The sequence below is a fragment of the Asparagus officinalis genome, chromosome 6 (genome assembly GCF_001876935.1).
Source record: "Asparagus officinalis chromosome 6, Aspof.V1, whole genome shotgun sequence".
Lineage (NCBI taxonomy): Eukaryota > Viridiplantae > Streptophyta > Magnoliopsida > Asparagales > Asparagaceae > Asparagus > Asparagus officinalis.
Genome location: NC_033799.1, coordinates 7,280,348 through 7,300,868, shown reverse-complemented (window position 1 = coordinate 7,300,868; position 20,521 = coordinate 7,280,348). Strand labels below are relative to the sequence as shown.

Sequence of the window (20,521 nt, the reverse complement as noted above, 5' to 3'; positions counted from 1 at the left end):
GAGGTTCGTTAAAATTGAGCTTGACGCTCACCTGAGTTGAACGCGAGGTTCACCTTTGAACGAACGCGAGGTTCGTTGAGCGCGAAGCTCGGTTAAAATTGAACGAACGCGAAGTTCGTTTGAGATAACCACCTCCTTAATTTTCGCCATGAACCCTTAGGGTTTCAATCTGAAACCGCCGCCGTCAAACCCAAAAAACTTTGATTTTTATTTTCAAAACAGATCCAGAATTGGAAAAATTTGAAGAAAAAATCAAAGAAAAATCCAAAAAAATCCAAAAAGTTACTGTTCACCGGCAATTTTCGTTACTGTTCACCGGCGCTTTCAGTTACCGTTCATCCGAAAAAACTTTACTGTTCATCCGAAAAAAACTTTACTGTTCATCCGAAGATTTTCGTTACTGTTCATCCGAACCCAAAAATTGAATCTTTAACCAGAGATTTAAGATCAAAAACCCAATAAAACTTAAATCCCTAAGAATTAATCAAGGTGGCTCTGATACCACTTGTTAGATCTACATCATAAAACTTGAGATCTAAAACCATATAGCCATGATTAATTCAAAGAGATTAACAAATAATCAAAAGAGCGGAAGCTTATACCTGAATCCATGGATGAACCTTGAGATGGATTTTGGATCTTCTAACCTTAGGGTTTCTCTAAATCCGAATTTCTCTAGCTAGATGGGGGTGTAGAGAATTAGAGAATGTAACCCTAGGTTAGGGACAATAACCCCTTATTTATAGATGTTGTACTTTTGTAATTTAGCCCCTCAATAAATTACAATTACAACCTGGTATCTGCACATATAACCCCATGACTTATTTAAATACCAAATTAACCCAACTTAATTGATCACTTTAGTGGGTTATCCTGAAAGATAGCAATACACATTGATTAATCATATGTGCCCACAAATAGATTTATTAGATTAAATCCAACACAGGGTTCCTTTTATAGGTGAACCCTAACGCCAGGCTGGCGACAGGCTGTCGCCAGCCATGCGAGCGCTCGAGCTCGCCTGCGGGCCACCTCTCCTGCAAGGAGCCCGCACTCAAGGAGCTCGCCAACTTGCCCCGAGCTTGCCTGTCTTGGATCAACCTCGCCTGCATCCCACTCGCTCGCCTGTGTAAGTTCTCGAGCTCACCTGCTCGAACTCGATGACCTCGCCTGCAGCTCATCGACACCTCGCCTGGATCTCAACCTCGAGTTCGCCTGATGATTTCGTCGACCTCGCCTGACACTCGTCAACCTCGCCTGAAGTGGAGCTCGCTCGCCACGAGCTCGCTTGAGCTTCATCCTCGCCTGGAGAAGCTCGCCTGCAAGTGAGTTTGAGTTTCACACTCAGATCCAACATCTATCCCAAACGACTTTCGTAGACTTTGGTGTATCTCACAAGATATACTGAACTTTAAACTTTTCTCATCGGCCCTTACAAATATTTGGCAAATAACTAAAATGTCGAAAAAAACAAGCAACATACCTCCTGTCGCAAATTGAGGTTGTTTCTCTGCTTATCTGCAAATTACATTCGGAAAAGTTCAATATTCGAGGAGGGGGGAATCCCCCAAAGTTTGGGCCGGGGTTTGTGGTGTCAACTCTTTTTGAGAACATTAGGGTTCGTAAATGCTGCACATATGAAACTAAAAGGTATTTAACTGCTAACTAGCCTTCTAACTAGGGGCTGTTTGGTTGTATGTTTTTACCATGTAAAAGTTTGGAAAGTATAAAAAAGTGGGTCCCAATATCAGCTTTCATCGCTTTCAATTGTTTGTTTGTAGTTGTGAAAATAGTGTAAAGTGATTGTGGCTTGTAAAGTGATTTCATAAAAAAAAGACATGATTTTAGGAGAAAGCTGACATTGAAGTCAGGAAAAAATAATAAAAAATAATTCTAACCAATATGATCATTTGAATTGGGACCACTTTTTACACTTTCCAAACAAACAATTAAAGTTACATTTACAAACCAAACAAGCAATTTATGATTCCAATCGAATCAAAAACAAGCAAAGAAAAATATAAAAATAAAATTGATGAGGTGGACAACAACTTTCCAAGTTGTGTCATAAATACACAACTTTACTAACAACAACCAAACAACCCCCAAGTCAAGAGCCAAAAGTTGCGGTTCCTAGTTGCTGTGGGCCCAATTTTCAGCCCATGTGGGTAACTGGCCCTCCAGTTAGATAGGCCTTACATTTGGAAACAGCCCATGTCCTATATCAAGAAATTTACCAAAATAAGCACATTACTTCATCCTAATATTATCCCTTAATAAAGAGGAGAGAGCTTCAAACCCTCCATTCCTCTACTAAAACCTCGCTAGCGAGAGGTCTCAAAAAAACGTAACATGTGTTGCACACAAAAGGCATGCAATATCTACCCACAAAATATTTATTTACACAAATAATTAAAACTTATCATAACTCATAGCTCTTCTCATTAATAACACAACACAATTCCCTCCCTTTTTTTTATCATTAAACCAAACATTTCCCCCTCCCTCCCTCTCTTTTTCCATTCTCTCTTCTTCCTTCTTCCCCCCTCATGCATCTACATTCAAATAAAGCCATAGCTATCATATTGGTAGCATTATTGATATTTGATCATGGATTTCTATACGCTAATGCTGGGTTTAATTACAAGGATGCCCTCACTAAGTCCTTGATGTTTCTTGAAGCCCAGAGATCAGGAAAGCTTCCCAAAAATAATAGGATTTCATGGAGAGGAGACTCCGCCCTTGACGATGGACAGATTGGCCATGTTCGTTCCTCTTCTTGAAAATTTTCTTAAGCTCGTGTAGAAATTTTCATGTTTGGTTTGGTTTTTTTAAGGTATCAAAAACTTATGATTTACTTGTTAGCTTGAGTTTAAACATAGAAATTTCATATAGGATAGCTCATTATGATTTTTTTTTTTTTTGATAAAAATTTGAAGCAGGAAAGAAAATAAGAGGAGGCAGGTTTAGAACATAATGGAACGTTTATGAAAATACATATCATGGAGGATTATTTAATATAGTTCAATTATTTCTTGGTTTAAATTTTCTTCACTAGAATTATTTGCTAAATTATTTATTTTTGAGTTTCCCCTTTTCATTAAAACCTTACTTTATTATCTCGTTCGGATTTTAAATATAGAAATTACTATATTCATTCTAAGAATAATGTAGCTATTTATTGAATATCTTCTCATCTCTATTCTTGTGTTTAATTAATATGAACTAGTATTTATATTTTACAAAACTGTAATTAATTTTGAAATGAACTATGTAGGTGGACCTTGTTGGAGGATATTATGACGCAGGAGACAATGTAAAATATGGATTGCCTATGGCTTTTACCATCACAACTCTTGCGTGGGCTGCTCTCCATTTCAGCAAAGAGCTCAAATCAACTGGAGAATGGCAAAATATTTTATCTGCGATCCGTTGGGGGACTGATTATTTCCTCAAATGCAGCATTAGGAAAAACCAATTATATGTTCAGGTAATAAATTCCAATTTTTTTTTTTGGCAGAAGCAAGCTATTTTAGTTATCCGTGTTCTATTTTATTAGCACATACACCATCTGGACTTTATCGTTATTTTCCATTAGATATTACTCACTAGAAAATCTCGTAGCTTTGGTTGCTCATAGCAAATGTCCAACTTTGATCACCAAGTGATTCCGTGAGAGTTTAAGTCATTTCAAATTATGAATATTCGAGAGGCTTGAAATCACAAATGTTCATCATTATGTTTTTTATTATTTAAGAGAAAATATTTTGCTCCATAAATATTAATGTACAGAGAGCCAATGCAATTATGGGTTGGGTTGATGTACGTGAGATAAACTAGAACATAGATCGCAAGCATTTACTTTCTCATCAATACAAAGCTGAGTACGCAAATAACGACCCCTTTTTTTAAAAATTGAAAAACCTCATTATGTTTCATTAATAAGTTACCAAGAAATAAATATTTTGGTGTAATGTATTAAGTAAGGTAGGAGACCCTGTAGCGGATCACCAATGTTGGATCCGACCCGAGAACATGAAGACTCCGAGAACCCTTTACAAGATCAGCAAGAGCATGCCCGGGACCGAGATTGCGGCCGAGACGGCGGCGGCCATGGCAGCGTCGGCGATGGTCTTTAGAACGATCGACCATCCTTATTCCCGACGGCTGCTTAACAAAGCAAAATTGGTAAAAAAAAAAAAATTTGCCTGGAAATTTATTTAAGTCTACTTGTTTTAGTATTAATTAATAATAATGTAACTGATATTAATTTGTTTTTCTTTTGCTTGTTTTGAATAGCTCTTTGATTTTGCGAAGAATTATAAAGGAACGTACGATGGAGAGTGTCCCTTCTACTGCTCTTTCTCAGGCTACAATGTAATTACCCTCTATTTAATGGTTTTTTTAAACTTAGGCATTCACACACATCTAGCGTTTTAAAATTATTTCCCTAGATTTTGATATTATTATTATTTTTTTTTTTACAATGGTGCACATTTTCGATTTTGTAGGATGAGCTATTGTGGGCTGCTTCATGGTTGTATATAGCCACAAGAAGGGTAGCCTATAAAAAATTCATCAGTTATGAAGCCATGAGCTCTAGTGTGGCTGAGTTCAGTTGGGATCTCAAATTTTCTGGTGCCCAAGTTCTTCTCTCCAATGTGAGAATATCTAGATGTAGTATTTTTTTAAACTTTTGTTTACATTTTCTCTTAATACCATATTTCTCATGTTTATGGTGCTTTATTTTTATAGACAAACCTCACAGCTCAGGGTGGCCTTCTTGAATTCAAGTCACAAGCTGATAATTTTGTTTGCCAAATACTACCAGACACTCCTTACAGAACAATTAGAATCACACCGGGTAAGTTATTGATGCTTCATCATCAATACAAAAATTTGGTCCTTTTCAGAGCCCCGCGCGTATTCAAAAAGGGTTCGGATCCTCTCTAATTAGGCGGTAGTCGGAGAGTATATATCCGATTATCTCAATTAAACCCTTCTATTTTGATTCCAACGGCTAAGATGAAGCCGCATAGGATTTGCATCATCGCAATACGGGTTTTTACAAGAGTGGGGTTTGAAGATAATATTTAAAGTCCTACGTGGCTTCATCTTGGCCGTTGCCACTTTAACTAGCTAGTTATAGATTGACCTATTGATTTGTGATTAAATTTGGTTCAGGTGGAATGGTTCATCTAAGAAATGGAGCCAATACACAATATGTAACAGGAACCGCATTTTTGTTCATAATTTATGGTGATATTTTGTCAAAAAGTCATCAAACAGTGACTTGCGGACATCAACAGATCAAACCAGCTAGATTAGTGCAGTTTGCAAAGCAACAGGTCTTGACTCCTCTCCTCCCCTTTTATAATCTTATTACATGTTAAATGTATGGACACCCATATATAATAAATGAGAAATAAATATGAAGCATCGCTAAAATTTGGTGATGCGAGAGTCTTAATCAATATCTATCATTAGAGTTTCAATGGTTTTCTTTTAATTAATGATACTTAGTATGTTCATTCTTTTATCTTTGGAGGACGTTTAGAAACTGAAAAATAAACAGAAAGCAGATAACAAAAAGAAAATATCTTCTGCAAATATTACTTAGATGAGAGAAAGTTAGATTGAAAAATTAGAAAGAGAGGTGACAATTGATATGACATCAGGGGAGGATCTATATATAGCCCAGGTGGGATCACGTTGCCCCCCAAAAAAATTAGGGAAAAAAAAAAGATACGGTGGTTTCTGTAAAACCTCCTCCCTTAAAAATTTTAAGGAACGATCAAATTCCTTTTAGTTAGAGAAGTTTTAGTTATAAAAAAATTAGATGATGCTTATTTGAATATTTTCTACATAATTTTTGTCTTTCTCTTTTGAAATATTTTGGAGATATTGATGTTGACTATTCTACTCGTTTTGTTTGGGTTGTGATGTATCTCTTGTGAATAAAATTGCATTAAGAAAATTTTTTGTCTACTTTTTGTACGCTGCCCCTCAAAACTGAATCTTGGATCCTCCCCTGTATGACATCTATTTTTTTATTACACTGTGTGATTGTTATTGAAGGTGCACAGCTAAAATTGGGGAGAAAAAAAATGTGAGAATAAATAAAACTAATTTTATCTGTCCTCAAAAATCATTTTTCATTTGCTTAATTTCTCAAAATTTTGAGAAAATAAAAGGGTTCAAGAAAACCAACGTGACATTCTTTTCTTTCCTTTTTTTTATCCACTTTCCATTTAATTTTTTGAATTGTCACGAAATTAATAAATTTTCTTGTTTTTTTTAACAGATGGACTACCTCTTAGGTAACAATCCAAAGGGCAGGTCCTACATGGTGGGCTTCGGCAAGGACTCTCCGACCCAGGCCCACCACCGCGGCGCATCGGTCCCCGTACTCGCGGACGGCACCGACGTCAACTGCGGCATGAGCTTCGTCCGCTGGTGCAACAAGGACGTCCCCAATGTCCACCAGCTCACCGGAGCCATCGTCGGTGGGCCCGACGCCGACGACGATTTCGAGGATAAGAGGACCAGCTCGTCCTATACGGAGCCTTGCACGTATATAAATTCTCTCGCCGTTGGGCCGCTGGCGAGGCTCGCCGTTCTCGGGTCTTCATGAGAGATTGTTTTGTATATATAACATTTTGTTAGCATTTAGATTCACCAGTTGTTGTTCTTGGAAACTTTTTTAATAGCATTTTTGTCACGCCTCTGGCCCACGGGCCCGTTGCTGAATGCAAACCGTGAGATCCACAAAGAACAACTCGATGTTGGTTTTAAAATTCACTGTCAAAGTGTTAGCACTAGTTGTTTTTGAGCGTTTGATTTTTCTCTATTAAAACCACTAACATTTTTTCCATACTAGTCCACGTGGGACTAAAGTGAGGGTGTTACAATCACCCCACCTTACAAAGACGACTTTCTCGTCTTCACGACATGACAATTGGCACATCCCATTATCACTGCCAGGCGATGTGAACTCTAGAGGTGGTTCCTACGGGCTCTAGAGGTGGCTCCCACCTCATTCACGCGGTGTAGCACTTAGCCCCGTATAGCACTTAGCTCCACACTTTCAGCTGACAACTGCTCTGATACCATTCTGTCACGCTCCGAGCCCACGGGCCCGTTGGCGCGTGCAAGATGTGGGACCCATAAAAAACAACTCGATATTGGCTAAAATTCACTACCAAAATACTAATACTAGTTGTTGTTAGGCCTTGAACTTTTCTTCTATTTAAGCTACTAATATTTCTTCATACTAGTCCATATGGAACTAAAGTGGGGCGTCACAATTTTGATTTATGATATTCAGAAGAAGGTTGTCTCTTTGTTATTCGTGCATGTAACATTGACGTTACATGTTGATGTAGCGGATGCGTAGTTAAAATTAACTCGTCCTCGTACCAGAAAAGATGATACATCAAATCTATAAAATTCTAGAAATATGAAACTTTCTGAAAATATAATAACTAAGATAATTCTAAACATAAAATCCAAACCCTTTATATAAGGTTACATGAACTAGCCTCCTAAATATAAAGAGCTAATACACAAAAAATAGAAATTAAAAGAAACTAGAAGTCTACGACACACAGTTTTAGGCTCAAGGTGAATTCCCCCGATCCTGAACTCCTGAAATTGCACATCAAAATTCGCGAGGAAACTGACCTTCTCGTTTTGTTTGCCCTGCCTTTGCGCTATCCGATTTCTGCCATAAAGCGATAAAAAATATAATGTTTTTGAATCAAGAGGTCAAAATGCTAACAGATTAAAAAAATGTTTGGAGATAATTAGGCCTGTCCAAAAAGCCCGCCGGTCCGGAAATCCGGGCCTGGCCGGGTTCCGGGCCCGGCTCCGGGCAGCCTCAGCGGCGCCCGGCCCGGCCCGAACAGGGCCGGCGTCGGGCAAAAATCCGGGTCGGGCAGCCCGGGCCCGGAGCCCGGCCCGGTCACAACGGTCACCAGAGTGACCGTTGTGGCCAAAACGATGCAAAACATATCTCCCGATCCTGAATTGAGTCCTCCTACTATGAGTCCTCCTACCGAAGTTAATCTCGAATCCGGTGGCGACGAATCTGCACCAAGAGCTCCTAAAAGGCCAAGATCCGATGTGTGGAATTTTTACGAGAAGATCGACGTCACCAAGGATGAACACGGTAGGATCCTCACCCAGAAGGCTAAGTGTGCGTTGTGCGGCAAGATTTTTCAAGCTCATCATAAGGGCTGCACCAACCACCTCAAACGTCATTTAGATAAACACAACAAAGGCCAGACTCCTCAAGGTGATATCCGACAATCTATGCTTTCTCAATCCTCCTCTTCTAGTAGTCTCGGTAGTTGGAACTATGACGCTGCCAGAGCCAGGAAATGCGTAATCAGGTTTATCATTCTTAAAAACCTTCCTTTTAAATTAGTAGAAGATGATGAATTTGAAGATATGTTTAGAGATGGTTTTTATCCTGCATTTAAAAAAATTTCTCGTCAAACCTGTCAACGTGATATTTTAAAATATTATCAGCAAGAACAAGAAAAAATAATTTCTTATTTTAAAAATTTAAACTGTAAATTTTCTTTAACTTCTGATATTTGGACATCTAGAGCACAAACTGGATATTTATGTATCACAGCACACTGGATTGATGAAAATTGGCAAATGTTTAAAAGAGTTGTTTCTTTTATTACAATAGAAGAGTCACATCTAATGTTGCAAATTTAATAATTGAAGAACTTATGAAATTAGAAATTTCAGAAAGAATATTTTCTCTTTCACTAGATAATGCAAGTAATAACAATGTAGCTGTTGATTTTATCAGATCAACTCTATCATGCCATGTCATGGGGATCTTTTTCATATTAGGTGTATCTGTCATATTTTAAATTTAATTGTTCAAAGTGCATTTACTGAAATTAAACCCATGATAGAAAAGGTTAGAACAGTTGCTTATATGCATAATGCTTCTGAACAAAGACTTAAAAGATGTAAACAGTTTTATATAAAAAAAAATGTAAAGCCTAGACTAATTCCAAAAGATGTTGACCATAGGTGGAATTCCAGCTATGCAATGTTAAGTGTAGCAATAGAATATAAAGACATTATAACTGATTTTATAAACTATTATGCTTCTAGTTCTAGTTCTGGTAGCACTTATGGAATAACTGAAAATGAATGGACAATTATATGTAATTTAAATAAAATGTTACAAGTTTTTTATGATGCTACAATGTTATTATCTGGCTGTTATTATCCAACCATTGCTTTAGCTGCTTTACAAATTTTAAATATTCAAAATTTTTTTGGGAAATATCGTATGGATGATACTTTTGGACCTATGATTTTTTAAATGAAGAGCAAATTTAATAAGTACTTTAGGCTTATTCCTCGTATTTTTGGTTTGGGGGTTCTTATTGATCAATGCTTCAAGGATATTGGCCTTCGAAGTTTGTTACAATCATTGTATGGTAATCAGATTATAGACTTAGATGATGGAATCACCCTTACTGCTACTACTCATCATTTAGCTATTAGAAATTATTTTCAAACCTTATATGATGAGTATGCAGCTAGACATGGTGTAGCTACACAACAGTCTACAGCTTCGGTTTCTTCGAGCTCATCCTAAGATAGAAGTGTAAGTTTTGATAGGTATGTAATGGTAGCTGAGCTAACTGGTGGATCTGGACTTGGATCGTCATCATTGGAGGTTTCTGAAATAGATGAATATTTTTCTGCTTCTTTAGTTAGATGTCAAGGAAATGCTTTAGATATTTTGCAATGGTGGAAAGTATATGGATCAGTTTCATATCCTATACTTTCCACCATGGTTCGTGACTTACTAACAGTGCAGGTTTCGACGGTAGCTTCGGAATCCGCCTTCAGCACAGCAGGTCGTTTGATCGACGATCACAGAACATGCTTAGATCCGTATACTGTACAAGCGGTGATGTGCTTACAAGATTGGTGGAGGTACGAGAAGCAAACGCAAGGCATTGATCGGATGGCTGGAATTGAAGATAAATTTAAAGAATTGGGACTAGCAGATAGATATAAAGAATAAATTGTAATTTTTATATCTTAGCTTAAAATTTGTAAAGAATTATTTTGAAAATAGTTGCAAATGATAGTGATATAGGTGAGTAGGTGCCAACCTAGTTGGGATGTACTTATCTATTGTGATGCGATGAATTCCAAAATAAATTTGTACTTGTAATTTGTAAATGATTTATTAATTATTAATAAAGAATTTGTTTTTATCATTTTTTATTTGTAATTTATGTCATTTTAAGTGATTAATAAAATTATTGTTTTTATTAATTTTTCTTGTTTTTTTATAATTTAAAATTTAAATAAAATTTAAAAAATTTGATAAAAAAAATTAGAAAAAATCCGGGCCAGTCCGGAACCCGGCCCGGTCGGGCCCGGACCCGGCCCGGGGTACCCGGGCCCGGGCTCCGGTTTTGCCCGGCCCGGGCCCGGATTTCCGGGCCGGGCCCGGATGGACCTCAGATATTATGGAATAATTCTCTAGTTCTCTACAATTTAAGGAAGAAATAGGGTGGAGTGACCCCAGCTACTGATCTTTGTTAAATTTAGGATAATTACAAGAAAGGGTTTTCGTCTACATCGTTCCCCTGCGCCTCAGGGAAAGTCGGTCACTTCAATTACCCAATAATAACTATTAGCATTTAGAGAAAATTAGGATTTTTGCATGTACACCCCTCACATCTTCCAGTTTGTAAGTTTACCCTCTAAATCTTAGTATTAACAAAATTACCTCTAAATTCTCTCACGTTGGGTTTTTTCGCCCTGCCAACTTAACAATATTGGTTTCTTAATAGGACAATGTCAGACTTTTCTGATAATTTGTAGTAAATTTGCAATATTTCCATTTAAAAACTAAAATCGTCATGTGAAAGGGATAGGAAAACTCAATGTGAGAAAATTAGAGGGTAATTTTGCAAATACCAAAATTTGGAGGGTAAATTATCGAGTACTAAGATTTGGAGGGTAAACTTGTAAATATGGAAAATTTGAGGGGTGTACATGCAAAACCCTCCAAGAAAATTTCAGTGATAATAAACGTTGTTACCCCAATGAACTAATGGAAAATCACAGAAACAATGTTATTGTGTAAGTGGGGTAAGAATAGTAAAAGATGTGATCTGGGTGTTTTGCTTTTTCTCCCACGTGGATGTTCTTCATTCAAAATTATCATATAAAATATGATTTTTTTATAGTTCAAATTTATTATTATAACCATTAAAATTGTATATGGCATTTTCCAGTAGTTCAGGGGGTTTTATTTGAATATTGAAAATTCACGGGTATTCTCTAATTTCTAAAGCTTAGGGAAAATTTATGCAAAATACCTCAAAGATCAGGGGTTTTTGGAAGCTTACCCCTTTTCTATAAATATTTACTTTTTGGTATGGTAATTAATAGACACACATATAAATAGGACAGGTATTTCAAAAACTTGACCAAGGCCCAATAGTTAAATATAGAAACGGCAGCCAGTAAGAACTAGTTAGGGCGTGTTTGGACAGATTTTTTTTTGGGTTTTTTGGGTGAAAGCCTAACAAAGTGTCAGGCTTTCACCCTAAAACGCCTCTAAAAGAGGAGAGGCGGCGTTTTAGGGTGAAAGCCTGACACTTTGTCAGGCTTTCACCCAAAAAAACACCCAAAAAATACGTTCCAAACGCGTCCTTAATGTAGTTTGTTAATGTCAAACTAACATTCCATTAAAAGCTCTTTTATTTAGAAATATTATGAAAGGGATAACAAAACACCAAATTACAACTAATCTTGTAGCTTTAAACTTAATTTTGTGTGGTCTCAAAAGAAAAGGTTACAAGGTACCGCTATGCACAATGCAAAGATAGACATAAAAAGAAAACTAACAAACTGATTAAGTACCAAACTCAATGTGTATATATATTATCTCCCTTTCTCAATCTTTTCTCTTCATTACAAACAATTTTCTCTCTTTTCTCCACTTCCGATGGAGTCATATATTAAATTTTTCGATATCATCTTGGTTATTTGCTTGATGATCTCCAATGGCTTTCTCATTGCTGTAGCTGGAAATTATGACTATAAAGATGCTCTCACTAAGTCATTGATGTTTCTTGAAGCTCAAAGATCAGGAAAGCTCCCACAAAATAATAGGATTCCATGGAGAGGAGACTCTGGCCTTGATGATGGACAACTTGGTCATGTTGGTTACTAACCTTTGTTCTCTTATTCTTTCGAAATATCTGTTATGTTAATGATTTGAGTCAGAATTTTATAATCTAACATGTCCGAGAGTCCTTTTTATGACTAAAACAGAAGTTATTTGGTGTAATGATATATGTTTCTCTGCTAAAACCCGCTTCGCATGAATTTCTAATGATAATATTTGAACCTGGTGATGCCATCTTAAAATTCTTTTTTACTATTGTCTAGACTACGATTCAAAATACATACGAAACGTGAAATGTGACCGATGGTATATTTCCTTTAATTAGTACCTAAAATGAATTTGAAATCAATCGAACAAATTAACTGTTATGTTTTTAAGTTAGGAATTTTATATCTTTTTTTTTATGTTGACATAGGTGGACCTTGTGGGAGGATACTACGATGCAGGAGACAATGTAAAATATGGCTTGCCCATGGCTTTTACAGTCACAACTCTAGCATGGGCTGCTCTTCATTATAACCAAGAATTACAAGCTACAAATGAGCTACAAAATGTTCATTCAGCTATCCGTTGGGGAACCGATTATTTCCTAAAATGCAGTGTCAAGAAAAACCGATTATACGTTCAGGTAATTAAAATTTTGTTAATTGAACTTCTTTAAAAAAAATTCAAGTTATCTGATCAAAATCGACGATAATTTGTTGCAAATATTTATTGTTAAGGTGGGTGACCCGGATGCGGATCATGCGTGCTGGATCCGACCCGAGAACATGCAGACACCGAGAACTCTTTATAAGATTAGTGAAAATATGCCTGGAACTGAGATTGCAGCTGAGACTGCTGCTGCTATGGCTGCAGCTTCTATGGTTTTTAGGAAATTTGATTATGGATATTCTTGTCGCCTTTTAAACAAAGCAAAACTGGTAAGAAATTATTTTCATAAATTTGATGAAGATTTTTTTCCTAAACATCATAAAGTAGTCATTGGAGGTTAAGTGAAAAGAATCGAACAGTTTCCGATTTCCTAGAATCCTCAAATTTAATGACAATTTTACCACGATTCAAACTTTTTGAGGGTTAAAGTGTCAAAGGCCCAGGCTTATTGCGGGTCTAGTGAAAATTTACCCTTAATAATAAGACGATAAATGAGCGAGTAAATGTTTCTGTCTATTTTATATCATTTTTGGTTAAATTTGTCATTTGGCTTCTTATTTTAAACAGCTCTTTGAATTTGCCAAGCAACACAAAGGATCCTATGATGGAGAATGTCCCTTCTACTGTTCATTTTCAGGCTACAACGTAACACCTCCTCTCTATTTATATTATGTGTTATGCATTGGTTATGTACGTACAAACTTTATCTTATGATTTTTATTATTATTATATATATAGGATGAGCTATTGTGGGCTGCTTCATGGTTATACCTTGCAACAAAAAATACCATGTATCAGAAATTTATAGCTTATGAAGCCATAAGCTCTAGCGTGGCTGAATTCAGTTGGGATCTCAAATATGCTGGTGCTCAGATTCTTCTCTCTGAGGTAAAAATCTCAAATTTTACGTCAGTTCTCTATATTTTACCTACATAAATTCATTTATTCTTTATTTTAATTTTTTTTTACAGAATAACCTCACTGCTCAGGGCGGCCTAACAAATTTCAAGGAACAAGCGGATAATTTCGTGTGCCAAATACTACCAGATACGCCATTTAAAACAATTACACTAACAAAGGGTACATTATTGATTCAACGATTTATAGAATTTCAAGTTTTTATGATTAACAGGATTATTTATGATTTAACCTTGTTATGTAGGTGGAATGATACATTTTCGTGACGGAGCAAACTCTCAGTATGTCACAGGGACTGCGTTTTTGTTCATGATTTATAGTGATATTCTGAGCCAAAGCCATCAAACTGTCAGATGTGGAGCTCAAGAGATTCAACCTGCTAGACTTATGGAGTTTGCTAAGCAGCAGGTTAGTTATCACTATATCCCTTTAACTTTACCTCAATTTGTTTACGTGTACACTTTTCAAACTATTTTATTAGCATTTACGCCTCCTAAATTTCAGATAGAATAATGTGCCTTTGAGAATGAGATATCACATGAAAATCATATAAGTCACTATTTTCCTATGACGCTTGGAGTGCATGTTACTAGAGTAAGTGAGACTGAATATGTTGCTCCATGCCATGATGTTAGTTGGTGTATTGTTGACATGGCGTATATCTGATCCATCGGCCATAATCGAGATATATTGACGATCTAAGGGTATGTTTGGCAACTTTATAAAATTCGGTCTGGTCTGACCCTGCTCCAGTTATAAGATGTCTTCTGACTCGTATAAACTAGGCCAGAAATGACCCAATTTTTTAAAGTTTAATTTTAGGGATTTAAACTGGTTTAGTTGTGAAGCGGGGGTACCTGGTCCAAAATTAAGCTAGCTCTTTCCCAAATTAAATTTGGCCCATTTACTAGGTTGCCAAACACATTGTAAGTTGGGTGACATGAATGTATACCACATCCGCAACATATGACGAAAGATTATAGTCTGATCTTAATCCTCAGAAATAGCTACCACTAATCAATCTCTGGTATCTAACTACAGATGGACTATCTTCTTGGTAGCAACCCTAATGGCAGATCCTATATGGTTGGGTTCGGTTTCAACCCTCCGACACAACCGCACCACCGGGGAGCGTCGGTCCCCGTCCTCCCGCCAAACATGACGGTGAATTGTGCCATGAGCTTCGTGCAGTTCTTCAACAAGGATGGTCCCAACGTCAACGAGCTCACCGGAGCCATCGTCGGCGGTCCTGATATCAATGATGAGTTTGTGGATGAAGTGATGAGCTCTTCTTATACCGAGCCTTGCACATATATCAATTCCCTTGCGGTTGGACCTCTCGCTAAGCTTGCGGTGCTTAACCCTTGAATTAATGTGTATATGTAAAATGAATGCCCGTAAAATGTAAAATTTCTGCACCCCTGAATGAAGTTGATTGATTTCCAAAGTTAATAACAAGGAAATGATGTTGTTTTCATGAATGATATTGATGTTAACACATCAGTGACGTGACGCACATTCAACTGCTACAGTTCAGATCATATAAAACTAGATCATATCTAATAAGTTCGATGTATACTATGTCAACAATACATTAAAGCTTCATTGTGAGAAGGCAGATCATGTTTATCATTTTCTTTATATTATTTTGTCAGAAAATTAGGGATAAACATCAGATGGAAAGGCAATTCTAAGAATACGATAGATCTGAGGTGTATGTAGGGTAGAAACCTTTATATTTTGGATTGTATCGATAATATTAATATTTTATCTGATTTATACGCGCTACACTTTTCGAAAAAGATGTAAACCTTTTTTCTATTCTCCTTTTCCCGAAACTCTTTTACCACAGTAAACACAAAAGGGAAAATTGTAAATATAATTACTATGATCTTTACTCGAACGGAGTGTCCCAGCGAAGTTCCTCGTACATTCATGTGTAATTATCTTTTTTAAGGAGACATGAAAATTTTCTCGCACAATTCGTGTACATGTATCTTATTTAAGGAGACAAGAAAATATTTGCAACCTGTAAAATAACAAATTTGAGCTGTCCAAGAAACAAATTATCGTCTTCCACCATCAAAATCTACATGGGACATGGCGTCGGATCTTTGGGGGACCCCTTCGCTTGTCACGTGAAAAGGACGATCACTAGCCATTCGTTATGTTTCTTTTACTGGGCCCCACCACCTTTAGAAAGGTAATTTAAAACCTTGAAACCCAAATTTAAAGTCCAAGGTGTTTTGATGGTAAAATTTCTATAACAGTCCCTGATGAACTTGTAAATTGAATGGAAGCAGCTAGCAAATTAGCAATTTCAACATTCAAGATATATAATATGAACCACTTTTCTTTTGTTTCTCATTCTTTCTCTTATGAAGAAAGAGATTGTGGTTTTTATCTTTTCTCAATTGCAAACTTGCCTAACATAAACTTATGACTGGAATGTGAAAAAGAGGGGTGAGAATTTATGTCTGGTCTTCATAATTCTCACACTTAAATTACTTATAAATGTATGACACTGAAACAATTCAAAGTAAATAAGTTAGTGGAGCAAAATCTTGTATCGTACCAAAATCTATTTTCATATTTTTTGCAGAGTAATAATATGAACAATAACTTTAATCTCTTTTTGTGACTAAGTTTTTTTTACTTGGGTTGTAACTTTTTTCCTTCTGTTTTGAGATTACTCATCCTCCGTGTCTTTCTACATATTTATTGTAGTATCTACTGAAAATGTGAACATTTTTTATTTTTTATTTACTACTTAACCAGATTCGTTAACGCTAGTTATATAGCTACTTACAAGTAAAGGTTCATAAATTGATTCAATTTATGGATTGTGATGAGCTAACACATTACTAAAATCTACAATCAACTACGTGCTATATAACTGGAAGATTTACTTGCACAAGACTCGCAGCATAAAATCAACTTTTGAAATACAACTTTTATCAAGGGACCAACTTGAACTGATAAAGTAAATTAACAAGGTCTAATTCGCATAAATCATTAATTAAACGCTCTAGTACAAGTAACGCTCTGCCCAAGTGCCCCAGTACTAAAGACGTGTCACAGTGTCCGCATCCAACGGAAAAACCGACCCCTTCAAACGAGACCCCGCTAGAATACCCTTAGTGGGTCCCGTTATCAACAGCTGGGTTCTCAAATGGGTGAAGCTGTACAAGTCCACAAAAACGTTAAGCGAGTTAACAACTCGTCCCTCCCTCTGTCTTTAATTAATCTAATCCCCTCAATAACGACAAACGCTCTTCATTTCTCCCTCCTCTGTGCGTCTCTCTCTCTAGATTCCAATGTCGATCGCGCTCGAGCGAATCACGTGCATCCCGGTCTACGAAACGCCGGCGTCGCTTGCCAAGGGGGAAGACGATGACGTGGCTTCCTGCAGCTCTTAACAGCGACTGCGATGGGCGATCGGACGATGGAGACGAAGCGGAGGTCCAGAGCTCGTATAAAGGCCCGCTGGATACAATGGACGCCCTCGAGGATTCGCTTCCGATGAGGTTCGATTTCTTGATCTCTAGAGAGTACTTGGCTCAATTTGGATTTTTGTTTTCGAGAAAATGTTGTTTTCTTTTAAATGGACATAGGTATAAGAAGCAATTTTTGAATGAATCTAGTAATTTTCTGATTTATAGAAACATTGATCGTGGAGGTTTCTTTCAAAAAGAATTAATTTTTATTCTAGTACACCTCATTCTAACTGAATTAGCTAGAGTTACAATAATTGTTGAGCTGTTAATTTGAATTATAAATTTGATCAAAAGGTAAAATTTTGGTTTTCACCATAATGGTCATTGATCGGTAGAAGATTCCTTAAGTGTTACTGCATTTACTACAATGTGAAAAATGGCTGACCCTTTAATGTCTTTTTTATGTTGGCCTTATTAATTTTGGGCCTCTTGCGGTCATCGAAGAATATAGTGCTTTCAATTGGTAATTGATAGGAACCCCGGGTTATCACCTACAATTCTGACAAAGGTTTTGTTCTTTCAATTGGTGAGACTTGAAGATTATAATTTTATAGTGTAACGCGTTCCTGCAAGTTAAACATCCTTCGTATGGCCGAAATTTGGGTTTCTGCGTAACTTTTTTAAATTGTATGAGCAATTGGGATTTGAACTTTGGTTGCTCTGTATTATTTTAGTTAAAATTGTTTCTACTGTTTAAAACTCAAAAGTTGTGATGAAAGTTGAGGCTTTAAATTACTCTGACAATACTAAACGCAAAGAGAAGGCGTTCCGTAAAAGTTTCCTTTGGGTTTGCAGTATTTTAGACACTTAACTATTTTCTTATTAAAATTATGACAAAGGGATAAAGTGAAATGCCCATATCATCCTCCATAATTTAGAACTAGTTGATTTTTAAGTGAAGAAATATCTCCAAAAATTGAAGGGTGGAACAATCTTCTCATCCTCTCAAATGGTATAAGTAAGCGCTCTTATCATTTTAAAGGAACAAGGTAATAGTGCAGAAAGAACCAGGAATCTCTTCAGAGGTGTGAGCTTAAGAGTGAAGAAGCAATTTGGTCATATTTGAACAGCATATTATAGTGTCATTAATGTGTTAAATTGCAATATATCGAAATGGCTATAAAGATGATTCTGTAGTGTATATGTAGATGTTGAGATAGCCATTCCTTCTATGGCTATACTAGAATAACAGCAAGAGAATGCTCCCATGCATCACATGAGACCCTTCTTTATTGGAGAGTCATATAAGTTGTATTCTACTTTTTTTTTCCATTTTATCCTTTTAACATCTTATTGATGATTTGTTTGTGTTTTTTTTTAATTTTAACTATGCGATCGTGGTAGCCTATATAACTGGTGATATGGTGTATGCAATACTGACCGGAATTCCAAAGTAAATTCAAGATAGATGGTCTAATGTGTGGGTTTGTCTATAGTTAATTGAGTTAGTTTGTGATTGACGTATTATGTAATTAGCGAGAAGGCAAGGAAAGTACTGAGTGAGTTCGACACTGATACCAATAATTGCCTAACATTTATAATACACAACAGCTGATCAAAAAGGAATAATAATAATAATAATAAACATATACCATAGTCTTATTAGTTTTAAGAAAAAAAGATCGAAGATTGTGTCATACATGTTATGAACTTGTCTGGCTTAACAAGCATAAAAAGTAACCTTTTGATATTGATTGGTGCTGTAATAAGGTTGCCTAAGTACTTCCAAAAATGTGTGGTGCGTTAGGTGTTCTATTAGGTTTGTTTTGGGTTTGATTGTTCGATTCCGTCATTTAAGATTGAAAATCTCAGATGCTAAGCAATAAGGTCTTATTTTTTTCTTCTACTTTTCACATATCCTAATCAATGTTAAATCATTTGTGTGTTTTGGTATGTTATACAACTGTTTCTATTGATGCCATGTCTTATACCCTACTTTTGTTGTACTGTCATGTTTGTGCCCTTTCATGTGTAGATCCTCCGCCAATGCTCATGCTCCTAGTTAGTTACTTTAAAAATTGTTATTGCTATAATAAGATATAAGGAATAATAACTTTCAAAGACTGAAAATCAAATAGGTTAATTAGTTAAAGAGATATTTGAAGGTGTATTTGGTATAAAAGCAATATATTTCCAACGTCATGCACAATTTTATGCACAAATTTTGGAGTAGCAATACATTATATGAATAGCTTGTTTTTCAATTAAATATAATTTGAAAATTTTAGTTAGTTATTAACATCTTTTACATTATGTTGAAAGTGACTTCATTCTACGATGATAATCAGATTTTATATATATCAGAGTAAATAAAATATAATTATACTGTATTTCATAGTGGGACTATACCATCTTTTCTAACATTTCTACTATACTAGCTACTCTAATATGTAGTTGGAGTTTTGTTCATTTTGAGCATAGCTCCAAGTACAACTCATGATTCCCAATTTTCCATGTCGAACAATCCTTTCTAACATTTATAATATACTAGCTACTCTAAAATATAGTTGAAATTGTACTCATTTTGAGCATTGCTCTAAAAGTAGCACCAACTTTTGATTCCCATGTTGAACTTAACATAAGGTGCTAAAATCGTGTACTGGAGTTAAGCTAGGTTTTATTGCTTATAATACAGAATACATCGCCACTCTGAGTTGCCAATTCCGAAAGCACATGCAGGTACAATTAACCGAATACAACCTCAAGACTAAGCTAGAATTGAACTGACTGTGTGATGTTCTTTGGTGTAGGCGAGGCATATCTACGTTCTACTATGGCAAATCAAAATCATTCACCAACCTGACCGATGCACTTCCCTCATCTTCTTCCAAGAGCCTTGCAAAGCCCAAGAACTCCTACAGCAGAAAGCGAAAGAAGCTCCTTGCCTTCAATCTCTGGGAAAAGCCTAACCGAAACTCTCAAAGAAGCGACAAAGACATTACAGTCTCAAAGAGACCTGCTAATTTCAGCCGAAGAAAAGAGGGACTTGGTCCCTCTACAAGTAGCAGCTCCGAGAGCAACAGCTGCAGCAGTGGAAACAAGGAAGCGGCTGCTCGTGTTTCTGCCTCCAATTCAAACAAATGGTTCTCGAATCCTTTAAAATCATTCTCGTTTGCAGATTTGCAGGGTGCGTTGAGCTCGAGGACATATTTTAAGTCTGGCGATAAGCAAAGTAGGTTCCGGTAGTATGTGATACGGGAATTTTTATGAGCAGCATGTTTATTTCAGGTTTCAACCCATAGTGTGAGAGAAGAGA

At 36.3% G+C, this 20,521-nt stretch overlaps 3 protein-coding genes across 3 annotated transcripts; all 3 read left to right on the top strand.

The window, feature by feature from the left end:
• On the top strand, window positions 2,442-6,756 carry LOC109846422 (endoglucanase 8-like). The gene is made up of 8 exons (XM_020415661.1): window positions 2,442-2,765; window positions 3,278-3,490; window positions 3,988-4,188; window positions 4,300-4,377; window positions 4,512-4,661; window positions 4,756-4,864; window positions 5,185-5,348; window positions 6,305-6,756. Exons 1-8 carry the CDS (start codon window positions 2,550-2,552, stop codon window positions 6,632-6,634), a joined length of 1,461 nt encoding a protein of 486 aa, XP_020271250.1. The 5' UTR covers window positions 2,442-2,549; the 3' UTR covers window positions 6,635-6,756.
• LOC109845689 (endoglucanase 8-like) lies at window positions 12,014-15,136 on the top strand. Its single transcript, XM_020414959.1, has 8 exons — window positions 12,014-12,229; window positions 12,612-12,824; window positions 12,919-13,119; window positions 13,418-13,495; window positions 13,589-13,738; window positions 13,822-13,930; window positions 14,013-14,176; window positions 14,810-15,136. The coding sequence occupies exons 1-8, from the start codon at window positions 12,014-12,016 to the stop codon at window positions 15,134-15,136; spliced, it is 1,458 nt and encodes a 485-aa protein (XP_020270548.1).
• On the top strand, window positions 17,162-20,515 carry LOC109845688. Its single transcript, XM_020414958.1, has 2 exons — window positions 17,162-17,295; window positions 20,016-20,515. The coding sequence occupies exons 1-2, from the start codon at window positions 17,162-17,164 to the stop codon at window positions 20,449-20,451; spliced, it is 570 nt and encodes a 189-aa protein (XP_020270547.1). The 3' UTR covers window positions 20,452-20,515.